The sequence below is a fragment of the Anolis sagrei genome, chromosome 5 (genome assembly GCF_037176765.1).
Source record: "Anolis sagrei isolate rAnoSag1 chromosome 5, rAnoSag1.mat, whole genome shotgun sequence".
Taxonomy (NCBI): domain Eukaryota; kingdom Metazoa; phylum Chordata; class Lepidosauria; order Squamata; family Dactyloidae; genus Anolis; species Anolis sagrei.
Window position 1 is genome coordinate 195,042,469 of NC_090025.1, and position 26,941 is coordinate 195,069,409.

Below are 26,941 nucleotides of genomic sequence, written 5' to 3' on the forward strand. Positions count from 1 at the left end.
CAGAGGAATTTCAAGAAAACCAGCAACCCAGTGTCGGGTGCATTGCTCAGCACATGTTTCAAGGCCCTGATAAACCTCCTTGTGACCTCAAGCCACGTCTATGGAAACGGCTGAGGAGGCTTGCAAACAGAACAGCTGTTTTGCTTGACAACGGAGGCGCCTGTGCTGCAAGGACCCTCCCATTGTGCTATCACTGCAAGAACAGGAAACCCAGCAGCGGCAGGGATGGCAAAGATACCAGCCTCCAGTAAGATCACCGCCTACAATGGGCTTCAACCCAGGGCTGTGGCAGAACCCAACAGGAAGGACTCTGTCTTCCTCTGCTGGTGAAGAGAATCATAAGGTTGGAAGACCCTTCATCTTCTCATCTCCAAGCTCAATATATCCAATTCTTGAAGCCTGTCCTTGGAGGGTTAGCATTCCAGACCTTGGACCATTTTAGTGACCTTCTCTGGACAACTTTCCACCTTGTCCACCATCTCCTTCTTGAATTGCTTTGCCCAGAACTGGACACAGGGCTGTTATTCCAGGGGAAGCAGTCTGGCCAAAGCAGAAGAGAATGGGACTAGGACTAGGAGCTAGAACAGGCATGGGTCAACTTCCACCTTCCTCCAGGTGTTTTGGACTACAACTCCCACAATTCCTAACATCCAGTAGGCTGTCTGTGGGCTGTCAGGAAACACAGTATTTTGTTGGCCATGGAGGTTCTGTGTGGGAAGTTTGGCCTAATTCTATCATTGGTGGGGCTCAGAATACTCTTTGATCGAAGGTAAACTATAAATCCCAGCAACTACAACTCCCAAATGTCAAGTTCTATTTTCCCCAAATTCCACCAGTGTTCACATTTGGGCATTATTGAGTATTTGTGTCAAGCTTGGTCCAGATCCATCATTGTTTGAGTCCACAGTACTCTCTGGATGTGGGTGAACTGTTGTTCATTCATTCAGTCGTTTCAGACTCTTTGTGACTTCATGGACCATCCCAGGCCAGAGCTCCCTGTTGGCCATCACCACCCCCAGCTCCTTCAAGGTCAATCCAGTCACTTCAAGGATGCCATCCATCCATCTTGCCCTTGGTCGCCCCCTCTTCCTTTTTCCTTCTTTTTTCCTTCCATTTTTCCCAGCATCATTGTCTTCTCTAAGCTTTCCTTTCTTCTCATGTTGTGGCCAAAGGACTTCATCTTGGCCTTTACTATTTTTCCCTCCAATGAGCAGTCAGGCTTTATTTCTTGAAGTATGGACTGGTGGGTGAAATACAACTCCAAAACTCAAGGTCAATGCCCACCAAACCATTCCAGTATTTTCTGTTGGTCATGGGAGTTCTGTATGCCAAGTTTGGTTGAATTCCATCGTTGGTGGAGTTCGGAATGCTCTTTGATAGTAGGTGAACTATAAATCCCAGCAACTACAACTTCCAAATGAGAAAATCAACACCTCCACAACCCCACCAGTATTCAAATGTGGGCGTATCGGGTATTTGTGCCAAATTTGGTCCCGTGAATGGAAATAAATCCTACATATCAGATATTTACATGATGCTTCATAACAGGAGAAAAATGACAGTTGTGAAGTAGCAATGAAATAATGTTATGATTGGGGGTCAACACAACATGAGGAACCCATATATTCTTCATAAATGCATCCAGGTGATGCATTTGACCGAACTGAAGGCCAATTTCTTACGTCACCCGTTTCCTTTTTCACTTAGAGACATATTTCAATAATTATTTGCATAAGAATACAAACAGAAAACAAAATGTTTTATTAACAGCTTTGAACACAGCTTCAACGAACCAGGTCAACAAAACGCAACACAAGAACCAAGCCCAACTTAGACTGGCTTCCAATTCATTTCCATGTCCCTGTTCCCTGATCCAAGGAATGCTGGGAACTGTAGTTTGTGCCCGTGTCAAGGAAATTGGACACTCATAGTAGGCACTTGGCAGCCATAGAGTTCCCAGAATCCTTTGCACCAGGGCAACAGGGAATGAGCAATAAGAGTGAAACCAACTCAGTTGTGTAACCAACGCATACCCGCATGGAGAGGAGGAGGAGGAGGTGGTGGGCAACAGCTGGCGTTTCCTCAACTTCTCTTACGTTGTTGACATGGCCCTCTAGGTTTGCTCTGGTCCCCAAAGATGGCAGGTTTCTCCAAACAGTCCTGGCTCCCATGCAAACAAAGGGTGGGCCGCTCCCTTTCCTGCCCATCTTCTCCTTTTTGCCGACAGAAAGTGAGATGAACCCACCGTCGTGCAGAGCAGTTTTCAAGAAGAGGAGGAGGAGGAGGAGGCTTCCCACTGGCGGAAAATCCGGAAGACCTTCCGGGATTTCGCGGAGAGATTCTGCAACAGGGAGAGAGGAGAGGCATTCCTTCAGGCAGAGCTCCCCAAACTTTTCATGTTGGGGACACGCTTCTTAGGCATGCATCCATTCACAAGACGAACCCCTTATAGGAGTTTCATACGCTCTCTCTCTCTCAATATATATAACTAGCTGTCCCCTGCCACACGTTGCTGTGGCCTACTCTGTGTATACGTGTTTTGTGTGTATATATATGTGTATGTATGTGTATATATTTATGTATATGTGTATATATGTAGTTTTGCACATACATTGTAATGTACTTTTAAATTTTTGGATTTTGAGGTCCCTTCTGCTGTGTTTTTCAGTGTTTTTATGAGTGGTGGTTACTTCTTGGTCTGTTAGGGGTGTAGTGACCAAATTTGGTGTCAATTCACCCAGTGGTTTTTGAGTTATGTTAATCCCACAAACATTACATTTTTATTTATATATAGACATAGACCAGGGGTCCTCAAACTCAGGCCCGGGGGCCAAATACGGCCCTCCAAGGTCATTTACCCGGCCCTCGCTCAGGGTCAACCTAAGTCTGAAACGACTTGAAAGCACACAACAACAACAACAATCCTATCTCATCGGCCAAAAGCAGGACCACACTTCCCATTGAAATATTAATAAGCTTATATTTGTTAAAATTGTTTTTCACTTTAATTATTGTATTGTTTTAAAGTGTTTTTTGCACTACAAATGAGATATGTGCAGTGTGCATAGGAATGCATTTATTTTTTTCCCAATTATAATCCGGCCCTCCAACAGTTTGAGGGACTGTGACCTGGTCCTATGTTTAAAAAGTTTGTGGACCCCTGACATAGACACTAGTTGTCCCCTGCCACGCGTTGCTGTGGCCAGTCTGTGTATATGTGCTTTGTATGTGTAAATATTTGTGTGTATGTGTACATATGTGGGTTTGCATGTATGTGTGTATGTGCGTGTGTGTATATATATGTGTGTGCGTGTGTGGTTTTGAGCATGCATTGTTTATATAATATTGTTTAAGTTTATATTTATATATTTATTTTTTGGCTTTTTAAGTCTCCTGCTGTGTTTTTCAGTGTTTTAATGAGTGATGGTCACTCATTGGCCTGATAGAGGTCTATTGTGTCCAAATTTGGTGTCAATTCACCAAGTGGTTTTTGAGTTATGTTAGTCCCACAAACGGACATGACATTTTTATTTATATAGACATAATATAATATAATATAATGTCCCTCCCTGGTGGCACAGCGGGTTAAACCGCTGAGCTGCTGAACTTGCTGACCAAGCAGCGTGAGCTCCTGCTGTTAGCCCCAGCTTCTGCCAACCTAGCAGTTTGAAAACATGCAAATGTAAATAGATTAATAAGTACCACTCCAGCAGGAAGATAACAGTGCTTCATGCAGTCATGCTGGCCACATGACCTTGGAGGTGTCTATGGACAACGCTGGCTCTTCAGTTTAGAAATGGAGAGGAGCACCAGAGTCCCAGAGTCGGACACGACTGGACTTAATGTCAAGGGAAAACCTTTACCTTTGCTATGGCAACTCAATCAACAAATTGTACACATTATAATCCTTCTAACTGTACTTATACTTGAACAGCTCCAGCATCCCGCTTCGGTAGTGACTGATTCTCTCTGGAGGTTTTTAAAAAGAGGCTGGATGGCTATCCAAGGGTGCTTTGCCTGTGTCTTCCTGCCTAGCTGAAAGGGGCTGGACTAGATGCCCTTTAGGGGTCTCTCCCAGCTGTAGTGACGCACAGACTGCGTGGGAGTCCAATGGGATCTCCTTCTCTGGAGATTTTTGAACTGAATCTGGATGGCTATCTGTTGGGATGCCTTAATTGTGTTTTCCTGCCTGACTGAAGAAGATTGGGTTGCAGAGGACGTGCTAGTGTGTCACAACACACAATTTGGAAAGCGCTGCCTTAAAGCGAGGCTTCGTAAAGCTTTCCCTCTCGGGGCCCTTTTCCGCCAGATAAATGTTTACTTGACTCCAGGTTTGTAGGCATATAAAATTGGTACAAAGATCAGGCATGTAATGATTTTTTTTTTGAGTGTCAGGAATGACTTGAGAAACTGCAAGTCGCTTCTTGTGTGAGAGAATTGGCCGTCTGCAAGGACGTTGCCCAGAGATGTTGCCCAGATGTTTGAAATTTTTCCATCCTTGTGGGAGGCTTCTCTCTAGTCCCTTCATGGGGAGCTGGACCTGACAGAGGGAGCTCATCCACACTCTTCCCAGATTCAAACCTGCGACCTGTCAGTCTTCCGTCCTGCCAGCACAAGGGTTTAACCCATTGTGCCATTTGCAGGAGTTGCTCGTAATGCATAATGCTGGCAGACTGGTGTAGAGTGGACATTCAGAGGGCCAATGCAACAAAACTATGCATCCCAGAGCTGGTAAGCCCTACCAAAGTTGCACTTCTTCAACTCTTACATCATACTGGACAATGTAGGATCTGTAGCAAAAGGTGACACAGGGTAGCCCTCAAACCAGTGCAACTCTCAGTCAATAGTAAGCAATTCTGGGAGCTACAGCCTTGTCTAGAGGGCTAAGTTTTGCCCATTGCACTCTATGGAGAAGACGCCATGTCCCAATCCAGAGTCCCCACCAACCCCGTAACGGGAAAGGCTCACCTCGGAATCTGCATCCGCCAACCCCTCCGACTGCTTGGTCGCCAAGATCGCCTTAAGCACCGCTTGCCATCCGAGGGCAGCCTTCCCTTCTTCAACTTGGTTCCCAGCCTCCGCTTCGAAGTCTGGCCTCTCTTTCACCGCAATGACCCATGGGCACCAGTCGCGGTGCTGGGAGACGGGGTCAAACACACTCCGGGCACATGAATCCTGGAGAGGGAAAGCATTTTCAGTAGGCGAGAGAGGCTGCCCAGGGCCACGGAGGGGAAAGATGGGGGAGAAAGGAGAACAACTCCCAGGATTCCATAGCATCAAGGCAGTGTAGATCAGCGTTTCTCAACCTGGGGGTCGGGATCCCTGGGGGGGTCACGAGGGGGTGTCAAAAGGGTCACCAAAGACCATCAGAAAAACACAGTATTTTCTGTTGGTTATGAGGGTTCTGTGTGGGAAGGTTGGCCTAATTCTATCTTTGAAGTGGTTCAGAATGCTCTTTGATTGTAGGTGAACTATACATCCCAGCAAATACAGCTCCCAAATGTCCAGGTCTATTTTCCCCAAACTCCACCAGTGTCCACATTTGGGCATATTGAATATTCGTGCCAAGTTTGGTCCAGATCCATCCTAGCTTGACTCTCTGGATGTAGGCGAACTACAACTCCCAAACTCAAGGTCAGTGCCCACCAAACCTTTCCAGTATTTTCAGTTGGTTATGGGAGTTCTGTATGCCAAGTTTGGTTCAATTTCATCACTGGTGGAGTTCGGAATGCTCTTTGATTGTAGGTGAACTATAAATCCCAGCAATTACAACTCCCAAATGACAAACCAATCCCCCCCCCCCCAAAAAAAACACCTCACCAGTATTCAAATGTGGGCATATCAGGTATTTGTGCCAAATTTAATCTAGTGAATTAAAATACATCCTGCATATCAGATATTTACGTAACGATTTATAACAGTAGAAAATTTACAGTTATGAAAGTAGTAATGAAAATAATGTTACATGAGGAACGGTATATAGGGGTCGCGGCCTTAGGAAGGTTGAGAACTACTGGTGTAGATGCATCTGAGGATGGGGGAAATCTCATGAAATACCCGAATTCCATCACATAATAGTCTACTTTTTGGAGTAGCAAGATGGGTATTTTTGTATTCCCCACATAATAGTCGCAGAGCCATTTGGGGCTGATTCCCATAGCACCGAACCAGGACAGGGTATATGCATCTGAGGATGGGGGAAAAGTCATGAAATACATGTATTTCATCGCGTAATAGTCTTTATTTTTTTGGAGTAGCAAGATGGGTATTTTTGTATTCCCCACATAATAGTCGCAGAGCCATTTGGGGCTGATTCCCATAGCACAGAACCAGGACAGGTATATGCATCTGAGGATGGGGGGAAACTCATGAAATACATGTATTTCATCACATAATAGTCTTTATTTTTTGGAGTGGCAAAACTGGTATTTTTGTGTTCCTCAAATAATGGTCACAGAGCCATTTGGGGCTGATTCCCCCTTTGTTCCTTCTCTGAAGGCAAGGCTGTATTTATTTATAGTGTCAGAAGCGTTGAAGGTACAGTTAAAATGCATTTTGAAACTTGGTATGATACTAAATGTCCTTTGACTCGAAGCTGGTCATTTGGAATGCCTCTGATGTGGCTGTGAGAAGGTCCTCCCTTGTGCATGTGGCAGGACTCAGGTTACATTGTAGTAGGTGGTCTGTGGTTTGCTCTTCTCGGCATTCGTATGTCGTGGGCTCCACTTTGTGGCCCTACTTCTTAATGTTGGCTCTGCATCTCGTGTTGCCAGAGTGCAGCCTGTTCAGCGCCCTGCACGTCGCCCAGTCTTCTGTGTGCCCAGAAGGGAGTTTCTACGTGCCTTGTAACCTTACTTTCCAAAGAACCCTTGTACAGAATGAACTTCACACTTGGAGGGAAATGGAATGAGGATAGTCATCTCTAACCTTCACCACAACTCCAGTTAATGAGCAACTGACGACTGACACTGCTCGTTCGCTTCAATTGGCTTCCCTCTACATGGCAGTGATACCAACTTCTCCCACGAAAATTCCCCGCAAGAGCTACGTGTCTTGTAACCTTACTTTCCAAAGAACCCTCGTACAACACGAACTTAATACTTGGAGGGAAATGGAATGAGGATAGTCAACTCTAACCTTCACCACATCGCCAGTCAATGAGCTACTGATGACTGGCAATGCTCATTCACTTCAATTGGCTTCGCTCTACACAGCAGTGATACCAACTTCTCCCACGAAACTTCCCGCGAGAGCTACGTGTCTTGTAACCTTACTTTCCAAAGAACCCTCGTACAGCACGAACTTAACATTTGGAGGGAAATGGAATGAGGATAGTCATCTCTAACCATCACCACATCGCCAGTCAGTGAGCTACTGACGACTGGCAATGCTCATTCACTTCAATTGGCTTCTCTCTACACAGCAGTGATACCAACTTCTCCCACGAAAATTCCCCACGAGAGCTACGTGCCTTGTAACCTTACTTTCTAAAGAAGCCTCGTACAGCACGAACTTAACACTTGGAGGGAAATGGAATGAAGATAGTCATCTCTAACTTTCACCACATTGTCAGTCATTGAGCTACTGACGACCGGCACTGCTTGTTCGCTTCAATTGGCTTCCCTCTACACGGCAGTGATACCAACTTCTCCCACGAAAATTCCTTGCGAGAGCTACGAGCCTTGTAACCTTACTTTCCAGAGAACTCTCGTACAGCACGAACTTCACACTTGGAGGGAAATGGAATGAGGATGCTCATCTCTAACCTTCACCACAACTCCAGTCAATGAGCTACTGATGACTGGCACTGCTCGTTCGCTTCAATTGGCTTCCTTCTACACGGCAGTGATACCAACTTCTCCTACGAAAATTCCCCGCGAGAGCTACGTGCCTTGTAACCTTACTTTCTAAAGAACCCTCGTACAGCACGAACTTCACACTTGGAGGGAAATGGAATGAGGATACTCATCTCTAACTTTCACCACAACACCAGTCAATGAGCTACTGACGACTGGCACTGCTCATTCGCTTCAATTGGCTTCTCTCTACACAGCAGTGATATCAACTTCTCCCACGAAAATTCCCCGCGAGAACTACGTGTCTTGTAACATTACTTTCCAAAGAACCCTCGTAAAGCACGAAATTTTCTAACTTTCACCACAACACCAGTCGATGAGCTACTGACGACTGGCACTGCTCATTCGCTTCTGCTGGCTTCCTGCTACATGGCAGTGATACCAAATTCCCCTGAGAAAATTCCCCATGAGAGCTATGTGCCTTGTAACCTTACTTTCCAGATAAACTCATGTATATATATATTTGGATGGAGTTACATTTGAAAAATATTCCTGTTCTGACTTACATACAAAATCAACTTAAGAATACAGAATTGTCTTGTTTATAACTTGGGGACTACCTGTAGTGTCAAACTGCAGATGCACCCAAATAGTAAAGGAACCCCTTCTCCTTCCTGAACAGGGACTCTGCTAACATGTGGCCATGATGCTAAGCAGGTCTCCCAAGCCCGTCTACCTGGTGTGCCCCTGCGCCACCATCTCACCGTGCTGCTGGAGGAGCAGAGCCGGGGCCGCTTGGCCTTCCGGAGGGGGCTGGAGGGGACTTCCGCCCCGTGGCCGCCGGAGTCTCCTTGTCCCATGCTGCGGGTGACAGGGCGGCTGCGAGGGCTGGGGACGGGGCTGGCCGACTCCGGGTCCCCGCGTTCGCCGGAGCTCGTGCTGTCCCAGCTGCGCATGCGGCTGATCACGGGGGACGGGCTCTTCTCCTGCTGAGAAAACGTTGAAAGAGAGAGGAGACACCACCATTCACAAACTAGAGCTGTCACGGGCCAATCCCAGCCCTCCCTCCAGGTATTTTGGACTGATGATGAGACAAGGATGGAGGCCTACCTGCTCCGATCCCGGAGGGAGAGTCGTGTCACGGCTTCGGGTCATCATGCGCCGGGGAGAGGTGGGCACCGTGGGGCTGGCCTTGTCGGAGGAGCGCCCCTCTGGAGCAGCAAGGCTTGGGGAGGCTTCTGTCTCCGACGGGGCGGATTCAATTTGGTGGAAGCTCCACAGGCCTGCCTTCCTCATGCAGCGGCAGCAGGAGATCAAGGGGAGTTGGACGGACCCGGAAGACGGGCTGAGTGGGGAAAACAAGGCAAGAGACACACAACTCTCAACATAGAATCATAGAATCATAGAGTTGGAAGAGACCTCACGGGCCATCCAGTCCAACCCCATTCTGCCAAGAAGCAGGAATATTGCATTCAAATCACCCCTGACAGATGGCCATCCAGCCTCTGTTTCAAAGCTTCCAAAGAAGGAGCCTCCACCACACTCCGGGGCAGAGAGTTCCACTGCTGAACGGCTCTCACAGTCAGGAAGTTCTTCCTCATGTTCAGATGGAATCTCCTCTCTTGTAGTTTGAAGCCATTGTTCCATTGCGTCCTAGTCTCCAAGGAAGCAGAAAACAAGCTTGCTCCCTCCTCCTCCCTGTGGCTTCCTCTCACATATTTATACATGGCTATCATATCTCCTCTCAGCCTTCTCTTCTTCAGGCTAAACATAATAAAGAAGAACTCAGGTGCTGGGCACCACAATACACAGCATTAATAAGTTAATGGCAACTTACTAATGCCTTGAAAGATCTCTCCAGCTACTACAAAGATAATCACATGAAGCCTAACCCTACCAAGACACAAGTGTGTGCTTTTTTCCAACTACGGAACCATGACGCCAACAGGAAATTGAAAGCTACCCGGGAAGGTCAAGAGCTTGAACACTGTTTCCATCCTAAATATCTCTGTGTCACCTTAGATCACATCTCACCACACTAAAACACATCTCACCACACTAAAACAGTGGATGTGGCTCTTAATGAGACATGCCACATTATCACGGGGTGTTTGCGCCCTACACCCCTGGAGAAGTTACACTATTTAGCCGGTATTGCACCACCTGACATCCGCCAGGAAGTAGCAGCCAATAGTGAAAGGACCAAGGCAGAGACATCTCCAGATCATCCCTTGTTTGGGTATCAGCCAGCACGTCAAAGACTTAAATCTAGAAATAGTTTTCTAAGATCTACAGAGACACTCACTGGAACACCCCAGCAAGCGAGAGTCCAAAAGTGGCAGGCTCAAACCCAGAACCTCAACCAATGGCTGATACCAAATGAGAGACTCCCCCCTGGGCACACAGAAGACTGGGCAACTTGGAAGGCGCTGAAGATGGCACCACGAGATGCAGAGCCAACCTCAAGAAATGGGGCTACAAAGTGGAATCCATGACATGCGAGTGTGGAGAAGAGCAAACCACTGACCACCTGCTGCAATGCAACCTGAGCCCTGCCACATGCACAAGGGAGGACCTTCTTGCAGCAACAGCAGAAGCACTCCAAGTGGCCAGATACTGTTCAAGGGACATTTAATCAACTACCAAACTCACAAATTTTGTATTTTGCCCGTTTGTTTGCTTTGTTCTGTTAGAAATGTAATATAATTTTTTTTTTTTTTTGAAATGATTTTTATTAAGTTTTTCACAATCCACACATGGAAAGAGGGGGAACAAAAAACAAGAAGATAGAACAGTAGGAAAGGGAGAGGTACACACAAAAAAAAACACAGAAACCCACCATATCTAACTACCATCTAATACATACAATACAACTACTCAAACTATTCTAAAATGACTTCCACTCCAACCTCAGGATCTTTTCAAGATATTTCTTCACCTTAATATCTATTCTCATCCCATTGTTATTTCAGCTTTCTTTTCATAATCATATATCAGGGACCAATCTGTCCTCCTCAAAACTCTTCCTTCATTTCTTCTCAACAAAAAAGTTAGTTCGTCCATGTCTCTTATTTCTTTAATTTTCTTCCACCAGTCTTCAATACTCGGAACCTCACCATTCTTCCAGTATTTGGCAAAAACCATCCTAGCCGCCGTTGTGCAATAGGTAAATAATTTATCTTCATTCTCATCCAGTTTACAGTCATCATCTGTAAATCCCAGAAGATAATATTCAGGTTTCTTCTTAAAGCTTTTCTTTAATATTTTTTGTAATGTAATATAATTGACTGGTTGCCCTGACACGACAAATATAACCTTAGATCGAACACTAACATATAGGGAACACTGCAAAGACCTCACAACCTCTGAGGATGCTCGCCTCAGATGCAGGCAAAATGTCAGGAGAGAATGCTTCTAGAACATGGCCATACAGGCCGAAAAACCTACAACAACCCACTGCAGGAACACCGAGCACAAGCTAACTGCAAGAACATCCTGCGGAAATTTACTGGCAGCATGTGGGGTGCAAACACAACATTAATAAGAACATCAGCACTGGCCTTGTTTTACTCTGAGAAGACATCTCCAGGCCTTGCATGATTCTCCAAAGCAATTCTATGGAAGTTGACCAGAGAACTGCACTGGGCAACCTAGAAATCCCAGTGGAGAACTTTTTTTCCAGCTTTATGTAGACTAGCAGTGGTAAAGGGAAACACAGCAATTTGCAAATAACTAGATTCAGGAATGCCTAATCTGCAAATATGGAGGGACACCTGTTTTTGTTTTCCAGTGCTCGGATCTTCATGAAATTGCTGTTTGGAGCCTTTTTGGTGATAGGACACCAGCAGGAAAGGTACAATTAGAGGTCATTACGTTTGAAAGGGCAACTGTGGCCCAGCTGGGGTGCAGACTATGACCCCATCTACACAGACCACTTAATGCAGTTTATTTATTTTATTTATTTACAGTATTTGTATACTGCTTTTCTCACCCCGAGGAGGACTCAAAGCGGTTTACACATAAGTAATGGCAAAATTCAATGCCAGTACAAACAATTACAATTATACACTACAATTAGACATAAATCAAGTTAAAAACAGTAGATCCACAAGCAATAAAACAATCATTAAAACAATAAAACAGTCTCGTCCGTCGAATCGCCGTTCCAGTCATTGTCTTTCTGAAATGCTGCATACATTTACCTCTAAAATTTTATTTTTTTTCCTAAAAGCCAGGAGGGAGGGAGCGGATCTTACCTCATTTGGGAGTGTGTTCTATAGGCGGGGGGCCACAGCCGAGAAGGCCCTGTCTCTCATCCCCGCCAGGCACATTTGTGCTGTTGACAGGAGCAAGAGCAGGGCCTCCCCGGATGATCTTAGATTACGAGGTGGGACGTAGGGGTGGATGCGTTCGGACAAGTAAGCTGGGCTAGAACCGTATAATATAATATATTATATTACATTATATTATTGTTATTAATATAACAATTATTATATTACTAATGTAATAATAATAACAATTAATATAATATATAATATTATGTATTTATATATAATTATTGTATATATAATATATAAAAATATATAATAATGATATTATTATTACTACATTATATTATATTATAAGCATAGCATTGTTGTTGTTCATTCGTTCAGTCGTCTCCGACTCTTCGTGACCTCATGGACCAGCCCACGCCAGAGCTCCCTGTCGGCCGTTCCCACCCCGGGCTCCCTCAAGGTCAGTCCAGTCACTTCAAGGATGCCATCCATCCATCTTGCCCTTGGTCGGCCCCTCTTCCTTTTGCCTTCCACTTTCCCCAGCATAATTGTCTTCTCTAGGCTTTCCTGTCTCCTCATGATGTGGCCAAAGGACTTCCACTTTGTCTCTCGTCTCCTTCCCTCCAGTGAGCAGTTGGGCTTTATTTCCTGGAGGATGGACTGGTTGGATCTTCTCGCAGTCCAAGGCACTCTCAGAACTTTCCTCCAACACCACAGCTCAAAAGCATCGATCTTCCTTCGCTCAGCCTTCCCTAAGGTCCAGCTCTCACATCCGTAGCTGACTCCAGGGAAGACCATGGCTTGGACTAGGCAATGGATCTTGGTTGCCAGTCTGATGCCTCTACTCTTCACTATTTTATCAAGACTGGACATTGCTCTCCTCCCAAGAAGGAAGTGTCTCCTGATTTCCTGGCCACAGTCTGCATCTGCAGTCATCTTTGCACCTAGAAATACAAAGTCTGTCACGGCCTCCACGGTTTCTCCCTCTATTTTCCAGTTGTCAATCATTCTTGTTGCCATAATCTTGGTTTTTTTGATATTTAGCTGCAACCCGGCTTTTGCGCTTTCTTCTTTCACCTTGATGAGAAGGCTCCTCAGCTCCTCCTCGCTTTCGGCCATCAGAGTGGTGTCATCTGCATATCTGAGGTTGTTAATGTTTTTTCCAGCCATTTTCACCCCAGCTTTGCATTCATCCAGCCCCGCACATCCTCGCATGATGTGTTCTGCATACACGTTAAAAAGGTTGGGTGAGAGGATGCAGCCTTGCCGGACGCCTTTCCCAATCTGGAACCAGTCTGTTGTTCCGTGGTCAGTTCTGACTGTGGCTCCTTGGTCCTTGGACAGATTCCTCAGGAGAGAGGGAAGGGGGCTTGGGATGCCCATCCCACCAAGAACTTGCCACCATTTATGATGATCCACACAGTCAAAGGATTTAGAATAGTCAATGAAGCAGAAGTAGATGTTTTTCTGAAGCATAGCATAGTAATATTGATATTATAATGTGATACAATATATTACTAATATGATATTATAATTATATATTTTATATTATATGTAATATTACTAACAATATTAAAGCATAATGGTATAGTACAATATAGTAATATATAATACTAATATTGTACTATGGCAATAATATAATATATTGTATTTACATATTACTTGTAAGCCTCTCTGAGTCCCCTTCAGGGTGAGAAGAGTGGCATATAATAAATGTTGTAAATAAATAAATAATAAATAAATCAAGCCAATAATACAATAAATAAATAATAAATCAATCAATAATACAATAAATATTAAAAATAAATAAGCCAATAATACAATATATTATTATTATGAGTATTATCTTGCATTACATTATAATATTATAAATATTATATGTATATACAATATATTATATTATATTATTAGCATAGCACAGTATTATTGATATAATAATGTGATACAATATAATACTAATAATACTACGATATTATAATTATATATTTTATATTACATGTAATATTACATATAATATTATAGCGTAATGGTATAGTATAATATAGTAATATATAATACTAATATTGTACTATGGCAATAATTTTGTACTATACCATTATATTGTAATATTATTAGTAATATTACATGTAATATAAATATATAATTATAATATCATTATTATTAGTATTATCTTGCATTGCATTATAATATTATAAATATTATATGTATATACAACATATTATATTATATTATTAGCATAGCATACTAATATTGATATTATGTGATACAATATAATACTAATAATAATACGATATTATAATTATATATTTTATATTACATGTAATATTACATATAATATTATAGCGTAATGGTATAGTATAATATAGTAATATATAATACTAATATTGTACTATGGCAATAATTTTGTACTATACCATTATATTGTAATATTATTAGTAATATTACATGTAATATAAATATATAATTATAATATCATTATTATTATGAGTATTATCTTGCATTGCATTATAATATTATAAATATTATATGTATATACAACATATTATATTATATTATTAGCATAGCATACTAATATTGATATTATGTGATACAATATAATACTAATAATAATACAATATTATAATTATATATTTCATATTACATGTAATATTACTAATAATATTACAGTGCAATGGCATAGTACAATATAGTAATATATAATACTAATATTGTGGCTACGGTAATAATATAATATATTGTTTTTACATATTACTTGTAAGCCTCTCTGAGTCCCCTTCGGGGTGAGAAGAGTGGCATACAATAAATGTCGTAAATATAAATAATAATAAATACATCAAGCCAGGATTGGTCTGCGAATGGGCTGCACTTCTGCCCACTTCCACTTTTGCCAACGTACCTGCTGGTCCAGCCGCACAGGGCCAAGACGCAAGCCGTGATGTGGATCTGGAGGAGGTCCGAAGGCTTTCGCGATGGTGTTTTCTCCCCATCTGTCTTGCAGTCCGCTTCCTCCTCAATCAGCTGCAGCAAGTGGCTGATCTTCTCTTCTGTCAAAGACTGGGAAACCAGGCCAGAAGTAACAACATTCAATTAATTTACACCAGGCAGGGGCCAACTTCGGCCCACTCTCCAGGTGTTTTGGATTTCAACTCCCACAATTGTGGGAGTTGAAGTCCAAAACACCTGGAGGGAGGGCCAAAGTTGACCCACGCCTGGTGTAAACATCCTATCGGCTGTTAGGAATTGTGGGAGTTGAAGTCCAAAACACCTGGAGGGAGGGCCAACGTTGACCCACGCCTGGTGTAAACATCCTATCGGCTGTTAGGAATTGTGGGAGTTGAAGTCCAAAACACCTGGAGGGAGGGCCAAAGTTGACCCACGCCTGGTGTAAACATCCTATCGGCTGTTAGGAATTGTGGGAGTTGAAGTCCAAAACACCTGGAGGGAGGGCCAACGTTGACCCACGCCTGGTGTAAACATCCTATCGGCTGTTAGGAATTGTGGGAGTTGAAGTCCAAAACACCTGGAGGGAGGGCCAAAGTTGACCCACGCCTGGTGTAAACATCCTATCGGCTGTTAGGAATTGTGGGAGTTGAAGTCCAAAACACCTGGAGGGAGGGCCAACGTTGACCCACGCCTGGTGTAAACATCCTATCGGCTGTTAGGAATTGTGGGAGTTGAAGTCCAAAACACCTGGAGGGAGGGCCAAAGTTGACCCACGCCTGGTGTAAACATCCTATCGGCTGTTAGGAATTGTGGGAGTTGAAGTCCAAAACACCTGGAGGGAGGGCCAAAGTTGGCCCATGCCTGGTGTAAACATCCTATCGGCTGTTAGGAATTGTGGGAGTTGAAGTCCAAAACACCTGGAGGGAGGGCCAAAGTTGGCCCATGCCTGGTGTAAACATCCTATCGGCTGTTAGGAATTGTGGGAGTTGAAGTCCAAAACACCTGGAGGGAGGGCCAAAGTTGACCCACGCCTGGTGTAAACATCCTATCGGCTGTTAGAAATTGTGGGAGTTGAAGTCCAAAACACCTGGAGGGAGGGCCAAATCTCACCATGCTTTAGAGATCCCTCACCTGGAGGGAGGGCCAAAACATACCATGCTTTTGAGATCTTCTGGCTTCAAGGAGGGCAGCTGAAGCTCCAGGCGGCACAAGCTTTGGAAACGCTCCAGGAAGTCGCTGCGGAGGGCAAGGGGCTCGTCTACCAGCAAGACCGAAAAGCGATCTAATAAAGGAGAAATGGAAAAGAATGAGGTATCATTGGGTGGATCACTTCACCAGCAATGTTGCAAATGCAGCAAACCTTCTATTTCATTCTGGTGAGCATTACAAAGGTGATCACATTTGAGAGCCACTCTCCCTTGACTACTGCTTCAGGTGCCCGTATTAGACCACCTGACATCCACTGGGAAGGAGCAGCCAATAGTGAAAGGACCAAGGCAGTGACATCTCCAGCCCATCCCCTGTTTGGGTATCAGCCAGTATGTCAACGACTTAAATCTAGAAATAGTTTTCTAAGATCTACAGAGACACTCGCTGGAACACCTCAGCAAGCGAGAGTCCAAAAGTGGCAGAACCTCAATCCATGGCTGATACCAAATGAGAGACTCCCCCCTGGGCACACAGAAGACTGGACGACTTGGAAGGTGCTGAACAGACTGCACTCTGGCACCACGAAATGCAGAGCCAACCTTCAGAAATGGGGCCACAAAGTGGAATCCTCGACATGCGAGTGTGGAGAAGAGCAAACCACTGACCACCTGCTGCAATGCAACCTGAGCCCTGCTACATGCACCATGGAGGACCTTCTTGCAGCAACACCAGAGGCACTCCAAGTGGCCAGATACTGGTCAAAGGACATTTAATCAACTACCAAGCTTGCAAACTTTGTGTCTTGTTTGTTTGTTAAAAAATGCAATACAACTGTTTGGTTTGCTCCTGACACGATAAATAAAAATTGCTTTCTTTCAAGCTATGCCATCAGAGAATAATAGAAACACAGAGTAGGAAGAGACAAATATTGCTTTCCAGCCCAACCCCATTCAGCCAGGCAAGAAAACACAATGAAAGCACTCCCAACAGATGGCCAACAAGCTGCTGATTTAAAAACTCTAAAGGAGACTCCACCTTATTCAAAGATAGTGTATTCCCCTGTTGGATAGCTATGATCAGGAGGTCCTTCCTAACATTTAGGTGGATGTTAATGTGGTTGTTAGCCATCTTACGTCCTTAATGAGAGAACGGCAAAATAGAAATAAACACCACCAACAACATCAAGAACAGTATTTTTGTCCTGTAAATGGATCTGTTGCTCCATTATGTCCTAATCTTTAGAGAGAGAAAAAGAAAAATGCATGTAGATCCCAGTAAGGTGGTCTTTTGCAGCTGGCAGATGGTAATCTTGTCAGCGCCAATTGTGTTTAAGTGCAGGCCAAGGTCTTTAGGCACTGCACCCAGTGTGCCGATCACCACTGGGATCACCTTGACTGGTTTGTGCCAGTCTTTGCAGTTAGATCTTTAAATCTTCATATCGTGTCATCTTTTCCAGTTGTTTCTCTTCAATCCTGCTGTCACCCGGGATTGCAACGTCGACAATTTATACTTGGTTTTTTAACACGATTGTGAGGTTAGGAGTATTGTGCTCCAAAACTCTGTCTGTCTGAATCCGGAAGTCCCAGAGTAATATATTATTATTATTATTATTATTATTATTATTACTATATTAGTAGCTATATTCAGCTCCTTCCTCTGCTCTTCAAGTGGATTCACCATTTCCAGACCTTTGGCCATTTTGGCTGCCCTCTTCTGGATGACTTTAATGATTAATTAGAATAATAAGTAATTAGTATTAATAGTAATTATTAGTACTATACTGACACAAAAGCACAGTATGTCACAGCAAATGAGATCTTTATACTGGATTTCATATCAAAAAACCACAAGTCAAACACTTCCCAAGCATCTAGGACTGTGTGATGTATTATTATTATTATCATTATTATTATTTGAAACACAACAAGATGAGTCCACAACAGACACTCTGCTGGCTGTTGAATTGGATCACACATCAGACACTTCCCAAGTGTCTTTTTTTTTTTTTTTTGTCGTGTCAGGAGTGTCCTGGTGTGAGAGAATTGGCCGTCTGCAAGGGCATTGCCCAGGGGACGCCCGGATGATTTGATGTTTTTATCATCCTTGTGGGAGGCTTCTCTCATGTCCCCGCATGAGGAGCTGGAGCTGATAGAGGGAGCTCATCTGCCTCTCCCCGGATTCGAACCTGCGACCTGTCGGTCTTCAGTCCTGCCAGCACAGGGCTTTAACCCACTGCGCCACTGGGGGCTCCTCCCAAGTGTCTAGGACTGTGTGATGCATCGGTGAATAGTTGTTATTATTATTATTATTATTATTATTATTATTATTATTATTATTATGCAGTCAGCCCATTGTATGCTAATCAAGCTGGTCAGTTGAAATATTCACACCTAGCCCAACTGACAAAAGTCCTTTGTCTCACCCTGGTCATCCCACAGATATATAAACCCCTTTTTTCCCAGTTCCAACAGACCTCACTACCTCTGAGGATGCTTGCCATAGATGCAGGCGAAACGTCAGGAGAAATGCCTCTAGAACATGGCCATATAGCCCGAAAAAACCCACAAGAACTTTATTATTATTATTATTATTATTATTATTATTATTATTATTATTATATTAGCAGCTATATTCAGCTCCCTCCTCTGCTCCTCAAATGGATTCACCATTTCCAGACCTTTGACCATCTTGGCTGCCCTCTTCTGGATAACTTCTAGACAGTCAATATCATATATTTCTCCTAAACCCACAACTCTTGCAGGAGGCCCAGGTTTAGTAGAGATTTAAGAATGTGCCTCGGTCTTTTCTGCAAAAGTAGTACAGATCGAGTATCCCTTACTTGGAATTTCAAAAAACTCCAAAATTGTTCACATGGACCGCTGAGATTGCAACACTGTTAACTTTCAATACCAACATCTGGACTCAGCAAAGCGCCGCCTTGGGTCCACTCCCAGGTGGTCATTTCACGTACCTGGGCAGGGATTGTCTGGCCAAAAGCAGAACTTTTCATGCGCTGTTGTCAAAGCTTTCTTCAACTCCAAACACCTCTCTTTGTCTGGAAGAGAAACACACCTCGTGAACAATGGCAGCTCCCAAGACGGAGAACAACCCTGAGAAGCAGGTCTGTATATTTGATATGATAGGCCCAGAATTTCACTGATACTGATGCCAGGTGGGAGTTAGAGTCCAAAACACCGGAGGGCCGAAGTTTGCCCATGCCTGATCTACACTGTAGAATGAATGCAGATTTACGCTACTTTAACCATCATGGATCAATACTATGGTGTCATGGCAGTAGTGGCTTCATAGGTACTTTAGCCTTCTCTGCAAGAGAGAGTTGGTGCCCTACCAAACTACAACTCCCATGATTCCATAGCATGGCAGTTGAAGTGGTGCCAAACTGCATTAATTCTACAGTATAGATGTGTTGCAACTTTGCAGTCTCACTGGGCATTGTTTACAAGCATCAGAGGGTATTTTACCAGCCATAACTTGCTTTCATTTAAGAGTTTGCACAATGTTCCCATCTCTACCCAAATGCCACGTTCACTTGGCACAATCACAACCTTCTGCAACACACAGAGCGTGCCTTGGGCCTGCTTTTCGACTGGAACAACACCAGGCCTTGTGTAGTTTCTTACATTTGCTGAAGTCAAAGGCTAGTTGCAAACTAGCACAGAGGTAGGCCTGGCAGCTGGAGCACTTGAGCATGTCGCACTCGACGTTGGTCCATCCGTACTTGGCACAGATCAGCGGGGAGAGCTCGTGGGGTTTGCCTGCCCACTTGAGGGAGTGCCAGCATTAAGGAATGGAAACAGATAGGCTACAAAAAGGTCTGGTGTTGCCACAGGGACTCCATTTTCACAGAGGCCTGGATGAAGGACCCCTGAGAGAGTGGAAAAATGTGAAATCACCCCTCTTTTAACCTGAGAATACACCTCTCTGGAATCTCTAGGTCCTCCAAGGTGAGTCCATGGTCAACATCCACTAAAGATTCCAAAATGGCATGGATTTTTACTCAATTTCTTAATAGGAAAAGGTAAAGGTTTCCCCTTGACATTAAGTCTAGTCATGTCCAACTCGGGGGGGGGGGGGGGCGGGGGGTAATGCTAATCTCAATTTCTAAACTGTAGCCAGCATTGTCCATAGACACCTCCAAAGTCATGTGGCCAGCATGGCTGCATGCAGCATCGTTACCTTCCCACTGATTGGGGGATTGATCTACTATTGATGTACTTACGTTTGCATGTTTTCAAACTGCTAAGTTGGCAGAAGCTGGGGCTAACAGCCAGAGGTCACCCCGCTCCCGGACTCGAACCGCCAACCTTTTGGTCAGCAACTTCAGCAGCTCAGCGGTTTAACCCGCTGTGCTACTGGGGCCTCTGAGTTTAATACCAGTGATATTTAATTCTTTTTTAATGTTTGTATATTTGTACATTTTACATTGTATTGAGATGCTTTTAATGTGAGCCGTTTTGAGTCTCAAGCAGAGAGAAAAAGCAGGTTATAAATAAACATACTACTACTACTAATACATTCTAATATTAATAATAGATACATAGCAGCTTTGAGTCTACTTATGAAGAGAAGTAGTGGGGTATAAATAAACATAATAATAGTAATAATACATTGTAATATGAATAATAGATACATAACCGCTTTGAGTCTCCTTGTGGAGCAAAAATGCAGGTATAAATAAACATAATAACAACAGCAATACATTGTAATATGAATAATAGATACATAACCACTTTGAGTCTCCTTGTGGAGAGAAGCAGTGTATAAATGAACATAATAATAATAATAATAATAACAACAACACATTCTAATACTAATAATAGATACAGCTGCTTTCAGTCTCCTTGTGGAGACAAGATGCAGGGTTTTAATAAGTCTCCTTGCGGAATCAGAGAATCTTGGAGTTGGAAGAGACCTCATTTGCCATCTAGTCCAACCCCATTCTGGCAAGAAGCACGAAAATCGCATTTAAAGCACAACTGACAGATGGTCATCCAGCCTCTGTTTAACAGCCTCCAAAAAGGAGCCTCCACCACAGTGTGGGGCAGAGATTCCACTGCTGAACAGCTCTCTCTCCCACTTAGGAAGTTCTTCCTCGTGTTCAGGTGAAGAGATGAAGCAGTGTATAAATAAACATAACAATAATAACAATCTTTTTTCATTCAGGAGCAACTTGAGAAAATGCAACTTGCTTCTGATGTGAGAGAATTGGCCGTCTGCAAGGATGTTGATCAGGGGACGCCCAGATGTTTTTTGATATTTTACCGTCCTGTGGGAGGTTTCTCTCATGTCCATGCATGAAGAGCTGGAGCTGACAGAGGGAGCTCATCCACGCTCTCCCCAAATTCGAACCTCTGACCTGTTGGTCTTCAGTCCTGCCAGCACAAGGGTTTAACCCATTGCACCACCGGGGGCTCCACAATAATAATAATCCAAATTTAATATTTCACACAAATAATAATAATAATAATAATAATAATTATTATTATTATAAATATGGATGAAAACTGGGAATAATCAAATCTGTAAATATTAAACCCACAAATGCGGAGTTCCAACTATTTTCAACTTCTACATGCTCAGGTGTGTTTTCATTTGTTCCACGGTTTAACATGCTTGAAGACCGGTTATCATTGACTGTTTTGATTGTTGTACATGAGTTCATTTGCTTCACAGGGCGTGGCCAGGTGTGCACCAAAGGTGATTAAACTCTGGGGCCTGTGTTTCTTGCAAAGCTATTTGAATCCTTAACAAATCCAGGGGTGAAAATGCTTATTTAAAAGACTTCTGTATTAGTTCTTAGTCTAGAAGGGCAGGTGATGAACCAATGAAAATAAATAAAATAGTGGAGAGATTAAAAACTGTAAGTTTCTTTTTAAAAGAAGGGGACACTGGCTATTTAATATCAAGATTATTAAAAGCAGGTGGGGATGAGTCCTTCACCCTCAGCATATCATTGACTCCACGGACTCAGGGAACAGTAGGAAAGGATATGGTGAAGGTTTCTACTCTGTTGAAGTAGGCTTCTTTGCTGGTGGCTTCAAAAGGCAGCTCTTCTGTTTTGGGAGATCCATTTGACACTTCATATAAGGCAGATAAATCCTTCCTGAAATGCAAGAAAGAGGCCATAAAACATGGTAAATTTCCTATTCATAGCATCAACAAAGACTAGTTTTCCCTTTTAAAAACCCTACGAATGTCCAAGAAAGCTGAAATCCAACAAACTGGGCCTGCGGAGCCAGGATTTTTACACATGGCAATAACAATCCACCAAGGCTGATATCAAAAACAAAGCAGGTGATCTCTTTCAGAGTAAGGAGATTCCATCTGAACATGAGGAACAACTTCCTGTGAGAGCCGTTCAGCAGTGGAACTCTCTGCCCCAGAGTGTGGAGGAGGCTCCTTCTTTGGAAGCTTTTAAACAGAGGCTGGATGGCCATCTGTCAGGGGTGATTTGAATGAAATATTCCTGCTTCTTGGCAGAATGGGGTTGGACTGGATGGCCCGTGAGGTCTCTTCCAATTCTTTGATTCTAGGATTCTATAAAATAGAAAATAAAAAAGGCTTAGAGATGAACTGATTTGTTGATATTTCAGGCCCCTTCTTTAGATGAACTTATTCATGAAATGTATTTGTGTAGATTTCCAGGAAAGCTCAAATAAATCAGTCTCAAAGATAGTTCTGGATTAGTTCTTTTGAAAGAAACTAAGCAATGTCACATATTGAGAGAAAGAGTGGAAAAGATATTGGAGTTTCTGTGGACAACAAGTTAAAAATGAACCAACAAGGTGATGCAGCAGCAAAAAAGCCAATGGGTTTTTGGCCTGCATCAAGAGGAGCATAATGTCTAGATCTAGGGAAGTCATGCTCCCCATTCCCTATTCTGCCTTGGTTAGGCCTGGAATACTGTGTCCAAGTCTGGGCACCACAATTGAAGAGAGATGTTGACAAGCTGGAATGTGTCCTGAGGAGGGCGACTAAAATTATCAGGAGTCTGGAGAACAAGCCCTATGAGGAGTGGCTTCAAGAGCTGGGCATGTTTAGCCTGCGGAAGACAAGGGAGTGGGGAAAATATTGGTATTTTGACTGCTAATTTTGAAGATTGTATGTTTCTATGTATTATACAATAAAATTTTTTAAAAAAAATTAAAAATCTCTCTTCAATCATGGTGTCCAGAACTGGACACAGTATTCCAGGAGTGGCCTAATCAAGCCATGGTACCTCTATATTCTGGCCAAAACCAAGGTTACAACAACATCTGTTATAGAATTCCAGTATGCTAATGACAACGTCGTCTGTGCGCATTCAAAAGAAGACCTACAAGCCACTCTAAACACATTTGCAGAAGCATATGAGAAGCTCGGCCTGTCATTAAACATTGAGAAAACCAAAGTCTCTTCCAGCAGTCACCAGCCAATCCCTCTCCAATGCCAGAGATACAGCTTAATGGTGTCACATTAAAAAACGTTGACCATTTCTGCTCCCTTGGCAGCCACCTCTCCACAAAAGTCAACATTGACACCAAAATACAACACTGCCTGAGCTCTGCAAGTGCAGCATTTTTCTGGGACATCCATAGGGGCTCTTTCATTGTGTATTCTGTTTTCCAGGAAATTGGATTAGAATACTCTTGGATCCCTTTTAATATAGATTAATAGAACTCCAATATGCTGATGACAATGCCATCTGTGCACATTCAGAAGAAGACCTACAAGCCACTCTAAAAACCTTCGCAGGACCATATGAGCAGCTCGACCTGTCATTGAACATCGAGAAAACCAAAGTGCTCTTCCAGCAGTCACCAGCCGATCCCTCTCCAATGCCAGAAATACAGCTTAATGATGTAATGTTAGAAAATTTTGACCATTTCCACTACCTTGGCAGCCACCTCTCCACAAAAGTCAACATTGACACCAAAATACAACACCGCCTGAGCTCTGCGAGTGCAGCATTTTTCCTAATGAAGCAGAGAGTGTTTGAGGACTGGGACATCCGTGTTTATAAAGCTATTGTCGTCCCAACCCTGCTATTCGCCTGCGAAACGTGGACTGTCTACAGACATCAACATTGACACTGAAATGCAACACTGCCTGAGCTCTGCAAGTGCAGCATTTTTCTGAATGAAGTTGAGAGTCTTTGAGAACCGGGACATCCGTAGGGATACCAAGGTGCTTGTTTATAAAGCTATTGTACTCCCAACCCTGCTATATGCCTGCGAAACATGGACTGTCTACAGATGTCACATGCAACTCCTGGAACGATTCCATCAGCGCTGCCTCCGGAAAATCCTGCAAATCTCTTGGGAAGACAAACAGACCAACGTCAGCGTGCCTGAAGAAGCAAAGAGCACCAGCATTGAAGCGATGCTCCTCTGCCGTCATCTTCTGGACCGGCCATGTTGTTTGAATGCTCAAAGATCACCGTCTCCCAAAGCAGTTGCTCTACTCCGAACTCAAGAATGGAAAACTGAATGTTGGTGGACAGGAAAAGAGATTTAAAGATGGGCTCAACCTTAAAAACTCTGGCATAGACACTGAGAACTGGGAAGCCCTGGCCCTTGATTGCTCCAGCAGGAGGTCAGCTGTGACCAGCAGTGCTGCAGAATTTGAAAAGGCACGAATGGAGGGTGAAAGAGAGAACCGTGCCAAGAGGAAGGCACGTCAAGCCAACTCTGACCAGGACCGCCTTCCACCTGGAACCCAATGTCCAACCTCAATAACTCTGGCATAGACACTGAGAACTGGGAAGCCCTGGCCCTTGATTGCTCCAGCAGGAGGTCAGCTGTGACCAGCAGTGCTGCAGAATTTGAAGAGGCACGAGTGGAGGGTGAAAGAGAGAAACGTGCCAAGAGGAAGGCGCATCAAGCCAACTCTGACCAGGACCGCCTTCCACCTGGAACCCAATGTCCAACCTCAATAACTCTGGCATAGACACTGAGAACTGGGAAGCCCTGGCCCTTGATTGCTCCAGCAGGAGGTCAGCTGTGACCAGCAGTGCTGCAGAATTTGAAGAGGCACGAGTGGAGGGTGAAAGAGAGAAACGTGCCAAGAGGAAGGCGCGTCAAGCCAACTCTGACCAAGACCGCCTTCCACCTGGAACCCAATGTCCAACCTCAATAACTCTGGCATAGACACTGAGAACTGGGAAGCCCTGGCCCTTGAGCGCTCCAGCTGGAGGTCAGCTGTGACCAGCAGTGCTGCAGAATTTGAAGAGGCACGAATGGAGGGTGAAAGAGAGAAACGTGCCAAGAGGAAGGCGTGTCAAGCCAACTCTGACCAGGACCGCCTTCCACCTGGAACCCAATGTCCAACCTCAATAACTCTGGCATAGACACTGAGAACTGGGAAGCCCTGGCCCTTGAGCGCTCCAGCTGGAGGTCAGCTGTGACCAGCAGTGCTGCAGAGGCACAAATGGAGGGTGAAAGAGAGAAACGTGCCAAGAGGAAGGCAGCTTAGGATCGCACTGGTCTTTCTAGCTGCTGCACCCCACTATTGGCTCAAGTTCAGTCATATATCTTGCTATTGTCAAACCATGGCTAGAGTACTTTCCTCCATCCAGACAGTAGACTCCTACTAATTTAGCCTAGGGTGGCCTTGGCCTTTGGAGCTGCTGCCTCTCCCTCCCGGCCTGGGCCTCCCTCCTCCTCCTCCTGCTGACCCTTCCAGCGAGGCGTCCTCGGGGGCGATGCCTCCGTCGATGAGTTCCCGGATCTTCTGTGGCGTCCCCTTTGAAGGAGATTTCCCTTGGCTTTCCTCGGGCTCCGAGGCAGGAGCAGCAGGAACGGCGGCCGGGCTGGGCGCCGCCATCTTGGTCCCTCGCTCTAAAGCCTCCCTCCGGAAACGGGCGTCCCGGGAGAAAGTCAGTTCCGGTCTAGGCCTGGGCCCACTTGGGCCCGCCCTCCGGGTGTTTTGGACTACAACTCCCACAATTCCTAACAGCCGGTAGGATGCTTGGCATAGATGCAGGCGAAACGTCAGGAGAGAATGCCTCTAGACCATGGCCATATAGCCATATTGGCCAACAACCCAATAGTAATCATTCCAACAATAATAATAATTTTTATTTGTATCTCTATTAAATCTTTATTTGTATCCCACTTTTCTACCTAAACGGTGTGGGGTAATGAAAATCACACCTTTTATCCATCCAGACACTCTTGCCAGAGAAAGAAAATATGCCAAACAGATGAGCAGAAAAGAACAAGAAGTTTACTCTTTGTAATACAGAGCAACATATATGCAATCATGTAATCAGTTGCATTGACTCACACAATATCCTTTGAGAGGGATTTAAATAGTCTTTCGGTGTCCATACGTAAGAGCTCCTTCCAGCAACTAATGAAGCAAGAACTGTCTCTCTGTGCAAGCTCGTGCACAGCTGAAGCCTAAAAATGTAATTGCCTGCTGTAAGATTTTTTGGGCTGTATGGCCATGTTCCAGAAACATTGTCTCCTGATGTTGCAGGTGAAATGTCAGGCAAGAATGCATCTGGAACATGGCCATACAGCCTGAAAAACTTCCCGTACCTTGGGAAGTTGGATCTGGCCATGGTGGTCCACGCTCTTGTTACATCCCAAATAGATTACTGCAACGTGCTCTATGTGGGGTTGTGTTTGAAGACTGTTCGGAAACTTCAATTAGTCCAATGGGCGGCAGCCAAATTACTCACCGGAGCGTCATACAGGGAGCATACCACCCCTCTGTTATGTCAGCTCCACTGGCTGCCGATCCAGTTCCGAGCATAATTCAAAGTGCTGC

At 44.1% G+C, this 26,941-nt stretch overlaps 1 protein-coding gene across 2 annotated transcripts; it reads right to left on the reverse strand.

Moving 5' to 3' along the window:
• Positions 1-1,738: 1,738 nt before the first annotated feature.
• On the reverse strand, positions 1,739-26,032 carry ZC3HC1 (zinc finger C3HC-type containing 1). Of its 2 annotated transcripts, none has more exons than XM_060776384.2 (10): positions 25,842-26,032; positions 22,178-22,289; positions 19,807-19,957; positions 19,137-19,220; positions 16,171-16,298; positions 14,970-15,127; positions 8,907-9,141; positions 8,561-8,782; positions 4,969-5,175; positions 1,739-2,341 (listed from the first exon to the last, which is right to left on the reverse strand). In XM_060776384.2, the coding sequence occupies exons 1-10, from the start codon at positions 25,988-25,990 to the stop codon at positions 2,264-2,266; spliced, it is 1,524 nt and encodes a 507-aa protein (XP_060632367.2). In that variant the 5' UTR covers positions 25,991-26,032; the 3' UTR covers positions 1,739-2,263. The 2 variants fall into 2 exon arrangements, with proteins under 2 accessions (XP_060632367.2, XP_060632366.2); XM_060776383.2 differs by having other exon boundaries at positions 8,561-8,785.
• Between the last annotated feature and the right edge of the window lie 909 nt (positions 26,033-26,941).

What these genes read in the sequence shown, in the direction of transcription:
- ZC3HC1 (XM_060776383.2), bottom strand. Translation starts at nt 25,990, where the DNA reads ATGGCGGCGCCCAGCCCGGCCGCCGTTCCTGCTGCTCCTGCCTCGGAG. An exon ending in CAGAAGATCTCAAAAGCATG is followed by an intron (nt 15,128 to 16,170) that starts GTATGTTTTGGC and finishes CTGGTTTCCCAG; the next exon opens with TCTTTGACAGAAGAGAAGAT. An exon ending in TGGCGGATGCAGATTCCGAG is followed by an intron (nt 2,342 to 4,968) that starts GTGAGCCTTTCC and finishes TCCCTGTTGCAG; the next exon opens with AATCTCTCCGCGAAATCCCG.